Source organism: Mustelus asterias, chromosome 6 (assembly GCF_964213995.1).
Source record: "Mustelus asterias chromosome 6, sMusAst1.hap1.1, whole genome shotgun sequence".
Classification (NCBI taxonomy): Eukaryota; Metazoa; Chordata; class Chondrichthyes; order Carcharhiniformes; family Triakidae; genus Mustelus; species Mustelus asterias.
The window spans coordinates 110,376,418-110,391,767 of NC_135806.1; the positions used below are offsets into that span (position 1 = coordinate 110,376,418).

General features: G+C 42.3%; 1 protein-coding gene across 1 annotated transcript in view; it reads right to left on the bottom strand.

Annotated features, from left to right (window-relative positions):
- Positions 1-1,647: 1,647 nt before the first annotated feature.
- Positions 1,648-15,350, bottom strand: part of LOC144495068 (uncharacterized) — a 95,190-nt gene continuing 81,487 nt past the window's right edge. Inside the window, exons 12-14 of the mRNA XM_078214914.1 lie at positions 12,942-13,574; positions 10,052-10,648; positions 1,648-3,197 (exon numbers count right to left, since the gene is read on the bottom strand). Of these exons, the coding sequence (XP_078071040.1) occupies positions 3,162-3,197; positions 10,052-10,648; positions 12,942-13,574 (1,266 nt within the window). The 3' untranslated portion in view covers positions 1,648-3,161. The remainder of the gene's footprint in view (positions 3,198-10,051; positions 10,649-12,941; positions 13,575-15,350) is intronic.

The following is a 15,350-nucleotide window of genomic DNA, read 5'->3' on the forward strand; positions in this document are numbered from 1 at the left end:
CTGCTGCCTCACAGCACCAAGGACCCAGTTTCAAATCCAGACTTGGGTGACTGTAGAGTCTGCACGTTTTCCCCGTGTCTGTATGGGTTTCCTCCGGGTGCTCTGGTTTCCTCCCACAGTCCAAAGATGTGCAGGTTAGGTGGAATTCCTATGCTAAATTACCCTTGGTGTCCAAAGATGTGTAGATTAGGGGGACTGGCAGAGTAATTGTGTGGGGTTGCGGAGATAGGTGCGTCTGGGTAAGATGCTCTGTCGGAGAGTTGATGTAGATGTGATGGGCCAAATGGTCTCCTGCATTGTAGGGATTCTATGGATTCTCAAGCCCAGTTCAGCATCTGAATACGGACTGAAACTAGTAGTAATAATATGGGGGTGGGGGGTGATTTTGAGCCAGCGCTCTGTCCACAGGAATGGCGGCATATGCTCAAAATCCAGCACGATTCGGAAAACACAATTCGTAGAAATCATAGAAACCCTACAGTACAGAAAGAGGCCATTCGGCCCATCGAGTCTGCACCGACCACAATCCCACCCAGCCTCTACCCCCATATCCCTACATATTTTACCCACTAATCCCTCTAATCTATGCATCCCAGGACACTAAGGGGCAATTTTAACATGGCCAATCAACCTAACCCGCACATCTTTGGACTGTGGGAGGAAACCGGAGCACCCGGAGGAAACCCACGCAGACACGAGGAGAATGTGCAAACTCCACACAGAGTGACCCAAGCCGGGAATCGAACCCAGGTCCCTGGAGCTGTGAAGCAGCAGTGCTAACCACTGTGCTACCGTGCCGCCCCATGCCAATGAGTTGCCAAGTTCCAATCTTCCAGCCCCCTTACTGACGGAGTAGTGTGAAACACGCCACGGGACCCCAGGAAACTCAGTACAGTAGCATGTCATTAGCACACACTCCAGAACTTGCTCCCTCTGGATATTCAGCAGGTGCCGGCATGACGACATGCTGCTGCCATTTACAACAGGTTCACCTAGATATGAACCTGTTGCATGGTCTCCCGGGGGCATAAAGGCGTATAGCCCCTGGAGGAGCAGGACATGGCCAAGCAGTGGCCTGGCAATGCCCCTGGCACTACAGGCAGTCAAGTTGGCATGTCCATACCAACGTGGTAGTGCCAACTTGTGCCAAGGGGTGGACCCCAGTGGAAGCCTCCAGGAAGAGGGAGGGTGGGATTCATTCAAATTTGGTTGTGAACTGGGAGCAGGGGATGCTGAGAGGCAAGGGGCCGATGATTGGGGGAGAGGGGTGTCCCTGTGACTTCTGGTGTGCTGGGAAGGTGGTCTGTTCTTGTTCAGGGTGCCCTGATCTCAGAGCAGCTGGGTTTTGCCAGCGTGTTGAGGCCCCCGCCCTGCATGAAACATGACCCCTTCATCCCTGACTGTTGTAAGATCTGGAGAGAGAACCAGCGTCTTTCTCTCAGAAACAACACTCTGCCATTTAAGATTCGCCCCATCGTCTGTCTGGTAAGTCTTCAAACTGAATCTGCTTGTTTTGATGGTCTGAAATATCCTATGTCATCATTTGAAGAAAGGCAGAGACTTGGTTCACAAAAATAACATTATGGAAGCTGGAAATCTGAAATGTAAGCAGGAAATGTTTTTTTCCCCCAAAACAGTCAATAACTTGTGATAAATAGATGCACATTTTATTTAAAATCAAAGATTAATTGCTTTATTGTACAGAATTATTTTCAGATACAAGAATTGATTTCCTTGACTGTATGTAATTGGAAGTGGGTGGAAGTATTTCTGTACTTTTGCATTTAATTTGCAGGGAATAAAGCATCTGTGATATCTTTTTTTAAAAAGAGACTAGCTTCTAGCTTGACATGCAGAGTTAAAGCATTTCAAATTGTCAGTGCGTGATATACTAGTTGGAGTTCCACTACAGTTCTTTAGTAGTAGGATATTAGCTTGCATAGATTTGGCACAGTGAACTAGAGTACAAAAATTCTCAAGTGGGGAAAATGAGCTGGTCCCTCTACCTGTTTAGGGAGGAAGATTAAAATGTCACCTTTGGCTTTTTTTTTTTCACATGAATTTGCAGATGTGGCTTAGGTTGCTCAATGCAATTGCAGATGAGAATGTGCCCATGTTAGCTGCAGGAAGAATGGATAAAGGAAGAAGTTAGCTACACAAGCAGTCTTCCCTAATAACTCAATCCTGTGGTACAGTTTGGATGGTCCACACTCTTTCCACCCAAGGACTCTCGCCCTGTTCCTGATTGCATTAAGGAACATTTGAGGAGATATTGATTTGAAGCACAATTGAGAGCAAGGTGCCTACTATATAAAAGAACTTTAACAGTGCAGGTTTCTTGAACTAAAATAAAATGAAGGAAAATTAAAAAGAGGGTAAGTTGTACATAGGTCCGTTTTGTTAAAAGAAAAGGGTAGAGTTTCTGCTTTGGTTCCAATCAACAATCAGGGAAAATTGCTAGTTTTCTGAATTTTTTGCTCCCAAGTTTCAATCCTTTATTTGCGTATCGGTGTAAAACCTTCCAGCATGTTTGGGTGGTTTAAGCACTTGAATATTTTTAAATGCAAGTAATTGAGTGGTTTTATTAAACCCATTTATTATGACATAAAACAAGCATTTTTAGCATGTACCTATCTCACCACCTGCGAGAACCCTGATTTTTAAACAACTGAACTCAAACCAAGCAGAACCTTTTTTACTTGTTTCACTGGTGTTGTCAGTTTTAAGTTATAATTTTAAAAAAAATTATAATTGTCCTTGCACCAAAAAAAGCTTAAAATTAAGAGCCTCATCAATGGCCTGCAAACAAGTTCAATTATGGGCCGCACACAGGCGCAATTGTCAGAAAACTTGGCATTTTGATTAAAGTGGCTAGTGTGGGACCAGCTTCCAGCATGATGCTTTATAAACCAGCACAAAAGATTGTGGACTGTCGATCCAAGTTAGATCTAATTTATACTTGAAAGCCATCAGACATTTGCATTATTTTGGGTAAACATAGCAGAAACTCTACCCCAAACTCTTTAATCAAGTTTTAGTCCCTTGGTCCATTAGAAGCAGAGATTTTAGTATGGCTTTTTTTCCCCCCAACCGCCACCAACTTCTCACCTCAGTAACAGAAAATGCATTAAAGATTTTCAAAGCTGATAAATGAATTCCTTTCATCGTGTTCTGGTGGATGCCCGATAATGGCGGACCTACAAGGAGACAAAATAAGCCATAATTAAACCTATGAATAGATCATCCTGGAAATGGTTTGCAGGTTGTTGCATGGCTACTCATGACAGATTTTCTGAATCTGCAATTACAGGGAGGCATGAAAAAAAATCACAATCCGTTTTACACCAAGTCCCCTTTTAAGAAGTTGGAAAATCTGGATGAATAGAGCAGGTAAAATTGCAATAATTAGAATTTCCTGCACCTATGAGAAGCTGAGGCTTGGTTCTCATGCTCCTATGTCTCTAGGCCAATTATATTGAATATTAGTGATTGACCAGTGTTGAAGCTTATTAGGAGGCTGGAGTTTTATGTGAGAAACTTCTGCAGAACCTCTTCCCCCTTCTCTGCTGAAAATTTGATGGAACCTTGTGTATACATCCAACAATTACTAGGCACTTCATAGGAGCATTACAAAGCAAAATCTGACACCCAGACACTAAGGATATCTTGCGGATAGATGACTGAACGCTTGGTCACCAAGTATAAAGGAGGAATGAGAGAAAGCCAGAGAGCTTCAATGAAGGAATTTCAAAACTTAGAGCTTTGGCAGCTTAAAGGTACAGCTCTAAGAAAGGATATACTTGTTATGGAGGGAATGCAGTGAAGGTTCACCAGACCAATTCCTGGCATGGCAGGATTATCATATATGAGGAGATAATGGATTGACTTGGCGTATTCACTGGAGTTTAGAAGAATGAAAGGGGATCTCATTGAAATGTATGCAATTCTAGACTGGATGCAGGGGTGATGTTTCCCCTGGCTGGAAAGCCTAGAACAATCTCAAGATACAGGTTAGTCCATTTAGGACTGAGATGGGGAGAAATTTCTTCATTCAGAGGGGGTTGAGCCTGTGGAAATCTCTACCACAGAAAGATGCAAGTGAATAGATTTCTAGAAACTAAAAGGTGCCTTGGAGTATGAGGAGAGAGCAGGAGTATGTCATTAGGATCAGCCATGATCATACTGAGTGGCGGAGCAGGCTCGAAGGGCTGAATGGCCTACTCCGGCTGTTATTTTCTGGTTCTCTCACTATTAGAGCAATTAAAATCAGATGCTGAAGAATTGGATAAGTATAAATAGCAGAGGATAGGACTGGCGAGATTAGAGATGGGGAGTGCCCTGAAGGTTATATGCTACAGTTTTAGTTAACCTCAAGTTTAGTGAGGGTAGAACATGGGAAATAAGCCAGGAGCGCAATGGAATCGTCAAGCCTAGAGGTAACAAAGCCATGGATGAGAGTTTTAGTAGCAGATGAGCAAGAGCATGTTTGGAGTCAGGCACCATAACACAGTAGAAAATAGACTGTCTTAGTGATGGTGTGGATACACGATTAGAAGCTCATCTTAGGGTCCAATCGGTTGTGAACAGTCTGGTACAACCTCAGACAGTTGCAGAGGAAAAGGATAGAGTCAATGACAAGGGAATGGAGTTTATCATAGGGATTGAAAATATTGGCTTCAATTTTTTTTAATTTATGAGGTGTGGATGTCACTGGTTTCGCCAGCATTTATTTCCCATCCCTAACTGACCCAAATGGCTTGTTAGGCCATTGCAAAGGGCATTTTGAAATCTAACCACATTGTTGTGGGTCAGGAGTCACATGTAGGCCAGATGGGGCAAGATTTCCTTCCTAAAGGACATTAATGAAACAGATAGGTTTTTACAACAATGGTTTCATCGTCATCATTAGAGTTTTAATTCCAGATTTTTGTTGAATTCAAATTTCACCATTTGCTGTGGTGGGATTCAAGCATTACCCGTCCCTCAAGCCTGCTGATTCAACTAGATCATAGCTGTTATTTAGCACAAGGTTGTTTTCCTGCACTATCCTCATATACCTCGGTGTCTAAAAATGTATCGATTTGTCTTGAACCTGCTCAATGACTGCGCCTCCACAGCCCTCGAGCGGTAGAGAATTCCAAAGATTCACCACCCTCTGAATGAAGAAATTCCTCTTAATCTCAGTTCTAAATGGCCCACCCTTATTTTGAGACTGTCCCCTGGTTCTAGATCACCAATCTCCCCTTACAGGAGGGGGGAAAGTTTAAAAGAGATGCAAGGGGCAAGTTTTTCACACAGAGGGTGGTGAATGCCTGGAACGTGCTGCTGGAGGTGGTGGTGGAAGCAGATTCTATAACAACGTTCAAGAGGCATCTGGATAGTTACATGAATAGGCAGAGAATAGAGGGATATGAACCATGTAGAGACAAGAAAATATTAGATTAGACAGACATCTGTGTCGGCACAGACTTAATGGGCCTAAGGGCCAATTCCTGTGTTGTACTGTTCTTTGTGGACAAGATGAGCGCAGACAGGGGAGTTGGAGAGAAACTTGAGAACAATACAAGTTCAGGCTGGGCTGGGGTAACTTGACCTGGTGGACTCGGGAAAGGAAGTGGCAGAGGCAGCTGATCAAAGGGTCTCAATCTTAGTGACAAAATAAGTCCACAAGCTCCTCACTTGTTGGAGGAAAGGTCAAGGAAAAGGACTTTAAGAAGGTGGGTTTGCAAGAGTAAAGAAGCCCGAAATTATCTTTGCAATTTAGGATGATTCCTGCAAACACAAGAAGCGTTGGCTGAAGAGAGCAGGTAGGGTATTTCAAAGCAGGTCATTCTTGATAAAATCTGCTCGAGGAATTATGACAAAAGTAAAGTGTCATGAACAGTGAGAATCACAGTCTCAGATTTACTGTTGGATATATTCAGAGAAAAGACTACAAACCCTCAGATGCAGAACACATTGGTTCCTGAACTCATTTGTGCCCTTCTCTATAGAACTTGAATTTGATGAATGGATGACGATATACACAAGGTGGGACTGAATGACTGATTATTTCAATGCATTGGAATCATTTTTAATACATTCTAATTAAAGTTAGACCTCTGTGAAAGGGTCATTTTCTTTTTATTCTTATTATTTATGTGTAATTTTTAATGAATGTTCAGATGAACAATGAAGTGATGTTGGGAAATTGAAGGGTGCGTTAGGTGAGCAAGTCAGATCTGGTGGTGAATTGTTAAACCAGTTGGCCTCCATATTCATTCCAGGCTGTATTCTTTGGAATTAGGGGAGTGGCCAGAGTGAAAGACACCAATGGTTTTAGTGAGGACTATGGCACCAAAAGATTGTTTTGTGGACTTATTTGTCACTAAGATGGAGACCCTTTGATCAGCTGCCTCTGCCACTTCCTTCTCCCAGTCCACCAGGTCAAGGTACCCCAGCCCGACTTTGTATTATTCTCAAGTTTCTCTCTCAGCTCCCCTCTCTGAGCTCATCTTGTCCACAAACAGTACAACACAGGAATTGGCCCTTCGGCCCATCAAGTCTGTGCCGACACAGATGCCTGTCTAATCTAATATTTTCTTGCCTCTACGTGGTCCATATCCTTCTATTCCCTGCCTATTCATGTATCTATCCAGCTGCCTCTTGAACGTTGTTATAGAATCTGGAGGTGAGCAGTAGCTACAGAAATGTTGTGAATGGAGAGCCAAAGATTAGACAGTTGGGTTTTGACAGTGCAGTTCTAAATGAATGTTGACAGAGTTTTTTTCTCAGGGCAGGCAGAAGAAAGTAAGATTGAGAAGGGGGAGGAGGATGTGGGTGGAGAATGATAAAAGGGTCAGAGATAGCACCTTATCTGTGAATAATACACTGGGAGTAGTGAGGCTATGAGAAATGGAAAGGTCAAGGTGATGACTGAATAAAGGGAGGGATAAAGGGAGGGAGTATAGGAGGGCAATCTCAGCATTTTTGAAGAATAAAGTGGATTTGCCCTGAAGTTATAATGTCAAAGTGGAAACAGTCCTGAGCAATCAACCTCCTAAATGTTCAGCCTTGGCTATACTCAATGGAATTACGTGCAGTGTTTTAGCATCTTAGCATGTCAAGATGCTCCACACAATGAAGAACAGTGATATGCAAACAAAGCAACCATTCCAAGTTGTGCATCCCGTGTGCTAAATTATTAGGTAATCTATTCTCTTGGTGGTATTGATCGAGAGAAAAATGTTGGTAAGATATTCCTCCTCTTCAAACAGTTGTCATGAATACTTAACATTCTTTGAAGGACAGTACTTCAGACAATGCAGCACCTGTTCAGTACTCCCCTTTGTGTCAGTTTACATAGAAACATAGGAATTAGGAGCAAAAGGAGGCAAATTCAGCCCTTCAAGCCTGCTCCTCCATTTAATCAGATCATGGATGATCTCTCCCTGGTCTCAAAACCACCTCTCTTTTACCCGTTTTTTAAATTAGAAATATGTCTATCTCCTTGCAACCATTCAATGACTTAGACTCCACCGCACTATGGGGCAGTAAGTTCCACTAATTCACCACCCTCTGCGAGAAGTAGTTCCTCCTCATCTCAGTTTTAAATCTACCACCTCTCAACCTGTGACCTCTTGTTCTAGATTGCCCCATAGGAGGAAACATTTGGTCTACATTTACTCTTATCAATCCCTTTTAGAATTCTATATACCTCGATCAGATCCCCTCTCATCCTTCTAAACTCAGTTTGGATTATTCCCTCGGATAAACTCATCCCTGATGTAGAGTTTTAAGTTGTATCCTTGCTGATAAGAAATGGTACCAACCTGTGAGCACCACTTACACCAACTGCAACTTCACAACATTTCAGCCATAGGCTAAAAGCGGAGCTTCACACAGGAGAAAAATGGCCTCTGATCTATCGGGGAGATAGTAGGAAGCTGGAGGATGGGGGTGGGGAAACTGAATTCCAGAGCATACACCTTCCAATAGTGGGGTGGGGTGGGTTGGAAATTCATCATATTCCTTGGACTCTGAGCCTCAAAGTTCTGAAGAAGGAGAGGTTTAAAAAAAAAGAGAATTGCAGAGCGGGAGGAAGCTGGACAGGGTGAAGCCCTGAAGAGATTTAAAGGAGGATTAGAATTTTAAAATTGCAGTTGACGATGCTCTCGGCCTATTTTCTGACTCAGCATATATGGATCAAGGAATATTCTCTAACATAGGCACAATTCTCCTCATCAAAATTATTTTTGATCAAATGAACTTATCAAGAAATTGTCCCTCATATGCAATGTGATAAATGTAAAGAGTATTTGTTGTGAGGCAATACAACAAAGAGAAATAATTAAATTCGGACAGACAGATTCGACAATTTGGACATAAACATGCAAGTCAGGCGAGTTGACTCAAATGCAATCTTGCTCTATGTCAGCAAATCAGCACAATTTGACAACGTCCAGCAAGAAAAAACATAATTCTTTTATTACGACAGACATTCACTATAAAAACTATGCATCATACACAAAAAACTTCTAACATTCTAGTGCCAATGTAAATTACTAAATACATAAAGGTTATCTAGTCAAATAGCAGAATGTATTAAAAGATTTCAACATTCCCTCCCTAGACTCACTGTTAAAATGACAAGAAGCCTAGAACTGTGAAATTATAAAAAGTAGAGACAGAATTGAATAGTTTTGCATTTTCTGAGGAAACAAGTAAAAAGCAGATATTAGGACAGTATTGAAAACTCGACAGCTGTAAAACCATAACAGATTGGAAAACGCAACCACAACAAAATGCAGTTGAACCCATTATCAACCCTTACAACAATGTGAAATAGCACTGTAGGGAAAGGTGAGTAGCTCCAGTTACAATAAGTGTGTACCAATCTGCATTTTTAGTTTAGATTATTATAGTGTTTCATCGCACTCAAGACTCCACAAAAGCATTTTCTCTTAGAACACTATATAACAATGTAAAAAGTACGAATTCTCTCATTCAGTGGTTGTGCTTCCATGACAAAGAAAAAATCCATAGTGTTTGACTAAAAAGACATTCTTAGCATCGCATTTCAGAATGTGGAAATTTTAAGCATTCTGCAACACTGATTTCCATCAATAAAACTGTGCCTAACATTGCGAATTTGTTCGATCAAATAAACCTCTTAGTAACAAATCTCGTCATTGAGCAGGTTCTGCCAGCTACTTAATAGTCTGAAGTCCCTCACAACTGACTGCCTCCTCCATGCTTTGATTCTATACTTGAACAATGACATTAAATTATAAGTTTATTTTAACATTAGACATTAAATATCTAAGAACAAGCGCTAACTACAACAACTGGAAGGGTTGGAATATCTCGGCACCCGGACTACCCTGTTTGAAATCACAGGAGACATACCAAAGAACCGTATTGTACAGGTCTAATTTTATTACTTCTGATGAACCAAGCGGGCTAGCAACTCAATGGTTGTTCTTTGGATCACTAAACTTCAGCACTGAATTAAAACTGAAAATTTGCAGATTAACAGCCTACATTTCAGGTACAGTATCAAAATATTTCTACCAAGGGAGCTTTAAAACAATCCCAAAACTGAAAGAACAAAAAAAACTACAACCCAGTTGCTATTAAATTGCTCTTATGAGGTCACTCTCCTGTAATACATTACCAAACGAAACATTTGTAGGATCAGTGTGTTCTATAGTTACATTCCAAAACTAATAAGATCTGATGTTTGTAAAATAATTTCTCACAGGTATGGACTTTTCTCCTTTTTAAAACCTGTAGATGTAACACACATCAACAATTTAGAATTGGATTTATATTTAGTAGTGTTGTGAAATGATAAATGCTACAGTCTGTTAATGGAATACAGGAAAATAGGGCTTGCAAAATCAGGCTATCGTACAATACAGCACTGAGGCTACAGCAATAAATTAGTTCCCCAAATACTGACTAGGTTCAATTTTCAGTAAACACCATTACAGTCATTTTGGATCTCCTGTAACACAGTGGGCTATAATGAGTTACACACGTACAGTGTAACTTGGACTTAAGCTGCTACCTTGCTTCGTTTCTTGGGAGGTCCTTTGTTTCCCTTGACTTTCCTTCTCAGATTTCTCCTGTCCACAACTGGTACTTCCGTTTCCATCTCTTCCGAGCTGCTGTCAGCCACCTTCTCAGCGGGCGGCGACTGGAGGTCTTGTGGCGCAGCCGGCGACGACTGATCTTTCAGATCATCAGACTCTTTGTTTTCATCTCCTGACTGCTGTACAGTAGAAACCTGCTTCAATGAAACATCCTCCAGTTCAATCACAAGTAAGGGACCTAAACTGAGGTCCATTGGGGCGTTGGACTCCCCCGGCTCACCTTCACGTTGCTCTGATGCAGTCTTCGAAAGATCACCAGAAATGCCCTCACCCTCCAAAGCATCGTGTTGAGGTACTTCCTCATTAACTGAAACATGGCCATTATTAGACGGTTTTGCATTAGCCTGTACATCAGGCGATTCCTTGCTTTCAGCTAATGCAGCCTTATTTGGAGCAGCTGCATGGTGGTTGGAAGGGCTGCTGTTAACTACGAGACCCTGCACTGGTTCAGACTCTTTGCCGTCATTCTGTGCAAGAACCTCTTCAGCATTTTCCTCTTCAAGCTCTGCATCCTGAACAGAAAAATAAAAATTGTCTTAGCAAGTTGTCTTGGCATTGCCTAAATGTCAATTAAGAGAGAGGCACTTTAGACGCAAATGGATTCTAAGTGTATTTGACTAGAATCAAAAATTAATCTATAACATAGCCTATTCTCCAACTTTTCAAAATGACTTCAGTTTGCTATATTCTGTCAAAAGGAATGGGACTTCTGCTATTAGTATATCAGAGGAGCAGTAACCGTGGAGGAGCAGGTTAGTTGGGTGACTATGTACAGATCACTAAAATCAAGGACACAAGTATAAATCGTAATCAGAATGATAATGAAATATTGGCTTTTGCTTCAAGGTGATTGGATAAGGATGCGATGTTTCAATTGTACAAAGCAGTTGTTAACTCCCACACTGCATTCAGTTTTGGACACCATGGTTCGGGAAAAGGCCAAAAGGGAGAGGGGGGGAAAGGGTTGGTAGTGCAAATTCACTCGGTATACCAGGTCTTAAAACACTGAACTATAAGCTTGGGTTGTATTTGATTGGTGCACCCTTGAATTTAGAAAGTTGAGAGACGATAAGAGTTTTAAGGACCACAAAAGATGTCAAATCAGTTAATATTTGAGACTGAAATCTATTTGTTTTTTTAAAAAAGGTAAAGGCATCAAAGGTTATGAAGTAAAAAAGGGTAAATTGAGCCAAAGCATGATCAGACAGGAATGACTGAACAGGTTCAAGGAGCTAAATGACCCACTCCAGTTCCTATGTGTTTCATACTCAAGTAGACTGGGACCAAACCAAATCATCAGGTCCTGGATTATCATCCACTTCAATTATGGAGCTAAGGCTCACCAATACTAATGATACAGAAAACATGCCACTCAAGCATGTGAGCTGCAGTACCTACAGCACCAGTTTGAAGATTGTGATGCATGATAGAAAGTTAAAATATTTTAAATAAAAGTATTATAGGACCACAGGAGGCATTCAAAGACACAGGTTCAAATCCGCAGTTCTTCACATGCTAATTATCCAATAACATGCAGTCATAGTCATAGAGTTATTTGCACAGAAAACCTGCCATTCAGCCCATCAAGTCTACATCAGCTCTTTGTAGCTCAATCATTTAGATGCCAAGTATTTGCTCACAGCTCAAAAGGAAGATGATGTTAGAGGGAATCAGTCCATGACACGACTTAAACAAAATAAAACACTCGAGCTTCAAAGGGTGAGCAAGAAACCCACTGATAAACATCTAAGGGGAACTTATCTACCACTCATTGGACATGATGCCTGGAAAAACAAAAGTGGAGTTGAGACCATAACCAGATCCGCCATTGATCTAACTGAATGGCAGAGCAAGCTCAAAGGGCAGAATGGCCCACTCCAGCTCCCAAGTCCTATGTTCCTACACAGGGATCTCACCCTAAAGACAAAGACAAGTAAAACATCAGATATATTTTACAGACTTACTATTACAGTAGCCATCTGACAGAGGTCTATAAATCAAAACAGGCTCTTCATTGGGATTGAAGGGAGTCATGATAGTTATTCTACACTGTGGATGAAGAAATGGCTATACTGTTTCCCTTGCATGATGTTTGAAGGTATTAAACAAATCAAAAGATTCAGATAAGTAATTTGTTCTAGTAGAACATGAGTACAGGTTATCGAGTAAAAAGCCCTTTTGAGGAGTTATAGTGAAAATTAACTTGGGATCATTACTTGAGGAGGTAAGATACATAGGTGAGATTTGCCACTATGCAGCATTCCATTCCAATTCTCATCACACACCTAGTGTTGCATTAAGGCAAACTTTCATCTAGCTAGTATTTCCTGGAACAGATTGCTAGTCTATAGCTTGAGGGGCACCACTCCAGATCACGCATGGCTGACCAGGAGTCTCTCTTGTTCTTACTGCCAGCTACTGGCGTATTGGAAGGATTTGCAGGTTGACACACCCAACTTGTTTTACCGCATCATGAATGCACATTCCTTGGCCATCAAGTCCTGAGGTGGGACTGGAACCCGGAGCTTCTGGCTCAGGGGCAGGTACCTTACCCACTGCGCCACAAGACCTCCAGACTGTGCAGCATGAGTACTTTCAAAGGGAACTGAATTCGACCATCATACCGGAGGGAAAGAAAAGTTATCACATACGTGATCCAGTAAACACGTTTCTTTGCAATCCATCTAATTAACAGTTGCAGTAGAGTCAAGATCTTCTGCTCTACTCATTCATCTTTGAGGTTGCAGTTGATTAATGAATCCAAATGGGGATAGGAAAGAAAAATGCAGGGATTTCAAACAATACCTTTTCCACCATGTTGCCTTCACCACGATCTTTCAATTCTCCTAAAGACCTGGGTTCTTCAGGCTCATTCTCCAACTGATCAACAGGTGTTCCATTCACAGATTCATTCACTTCCTCATCCACTCCTGTTGAATCCTGAACTATTGCTTCTTTATCCCTCATTGTATCTTGAGCAATTTCTGTCCCAGGCTTTGTTGAATCTAAAGTAACCTCATCTTCAGTCTTTAATGACTCATGAGGAATTTCCTCCTCAGCCTTGGCTGAGTCCTCGGCAATCCCCTCCTCAGCCTTGGCTGAGGGTTCGGGAATAATCTCCTCAGCGTTGATCGAGTCCTCGGGAATCTCCTCTGCAGTCTTGGTTGAGTGTTCGGGAATAACCTCCTCAGCCTCGGTTGAGTCCTCGGAGATCTCCTCTGCAGCCTTGGTTGAGTCCTCAGGAATCCCTTCCACAGCCTTAGCAGAGTCCTCGGGAATCCCCTCCTCAGCCATGGTTGAGTTCTTGGGAATCCCCTCCTCAGCCTTGGTTGAGTCCTGGGGAATCACCTCCGCAGCTTTAGTCGAGTCCTGAACACTGTGCTCTGTCATTTCACAGTTTACTGCTTCTGGAATTGTCTCGGATGAAGATTCCTTACCCTAAGTTTAAAAACAGATAACAAATTAGTCCACCCTTTCTTTGAAATTTGCCACAGAAATATTGACTTTGCAGAATGAGGAGTGCAAGTTTGTACACCTATTTGAGATCATCTAGTTTGGTTTACTTTCTCACTCACTGCAACCTGAATAATATCAAATTACCAACACAGGCAGAAGGATATTTGAAAGCATTTCTATAATGGACAAGAGTTTGAACTTCACTCAAAGGGCAGAACAATAGGAACTTCCAGCATACAACTTCCATGTCCTAGAAACAGATGAAGATGGAGTATAACAGAGTCTGAAATTCAGCAGAGATCAATCATGACTGGCTTCTCGTCAGTTCTGCCTTCTCTCAACATTTGTAGTTGGTGCTGGAGTAGGCATTGGAAGGTCCTCTCCAAAATAGATAGGAATTTCATCAAAATATGGAAATGGAGCAAGAACTGGGAGGACAGACCAGGTGGCACTGAAAACTGGAATGTTGCAATGTTCTATTGCTTACCAACTTCCCTTTCCCTTTATTCTTGTCCATCACTTCATAATTTGCTGCCATTTGGCAGAAGTTTGGTAATGGGTTGAAATGCTTTTTCTGGGAATCTCCAAAGAACTGTGAAACAACTTCCCTTTCAATCTTCCCTTTCAATTTTACTTCAATACAATTCCCACTTCCAACAACTCTGCTTCCTAAGCCAATTCAAGCCTTGGGATGGGCGCGCCACTGCTAAGGCCAGATTTATTGCTTGTCCACAATTGCCCTTCAAATGCCTGCATTTAGACAGGTGAACAACTATTACAACTGAAAAATTGAGCCTTAGTATTTTCTCATTCTAATAGAATTCACACCATTCAGGCCCGCCTGATTGCTACCCCTGCCACAAACATTCACTCCCTCCACCACTGATGCACAGTAGAAATAGAATTATAGAGTCATAGAAACCCTACAGCACAGAAAGAGGCCATTCAGCCCATCGAGTCTGCACTGACCACAATCCCACCCAGGCCCTACCCCCATATCCCTATATATTTACCCACTAATCCCTCCAACCTATGCATCTCAGGACACTAAGGGGCAATTTAGCATGGCCAATCAACCTAACCCGCACATCTTTGGACTGTGGGAGGAAACCGGAGCAACCGGAGGAAACCCACGCAGACACGAGGAGAATGTGCAAACTCCACACAGACAGTGACCCAAGCCGGGAATCGAACCCAGGTCCCTGGAGCTGTGAAGCAGCAATGCTAACCACTGTGCTACCATGCCGCCCTCCAAGACATCTCCAAGACACACTGCAGGAAGACACCAATGCTCCTCAGCCAGCACCTTCCAAACCCATGACAATTACCATCGAGAAGGACAAGGGCAACAGACATATGGGAGCACTAACATCTGGAGGTTCCCCTCCACTACCCCGACTTGGATATACCACCGCTCCTCTACCGATGCTGGGTCAAAATCCTGGAACTCCCTTCCTCACAGCACTGTGGATGTATCACATGGATTGCAGTGGCTCAAGAAGGCAGCTCACCACCACCTTCTCAAAGACAATTGTGGGTGGCATGGTGCCACAGTGGTTAGCACTGCTGCCTCACAGCATCAGGGACCTGGGTTCGATTCCCAGCTTGAGTCACTCACTGTGCGGAGTCTGCACGTTCTCCCTGTGTCTGTGTGGGTTTCTTCGGGTGCTCCGATTTCCTCCCATAGTCCGAAAGCTGATCCCCACAACCTATGAGTGCCATACCATGTTTTTTTACCTTATATTAGATCATAGAATC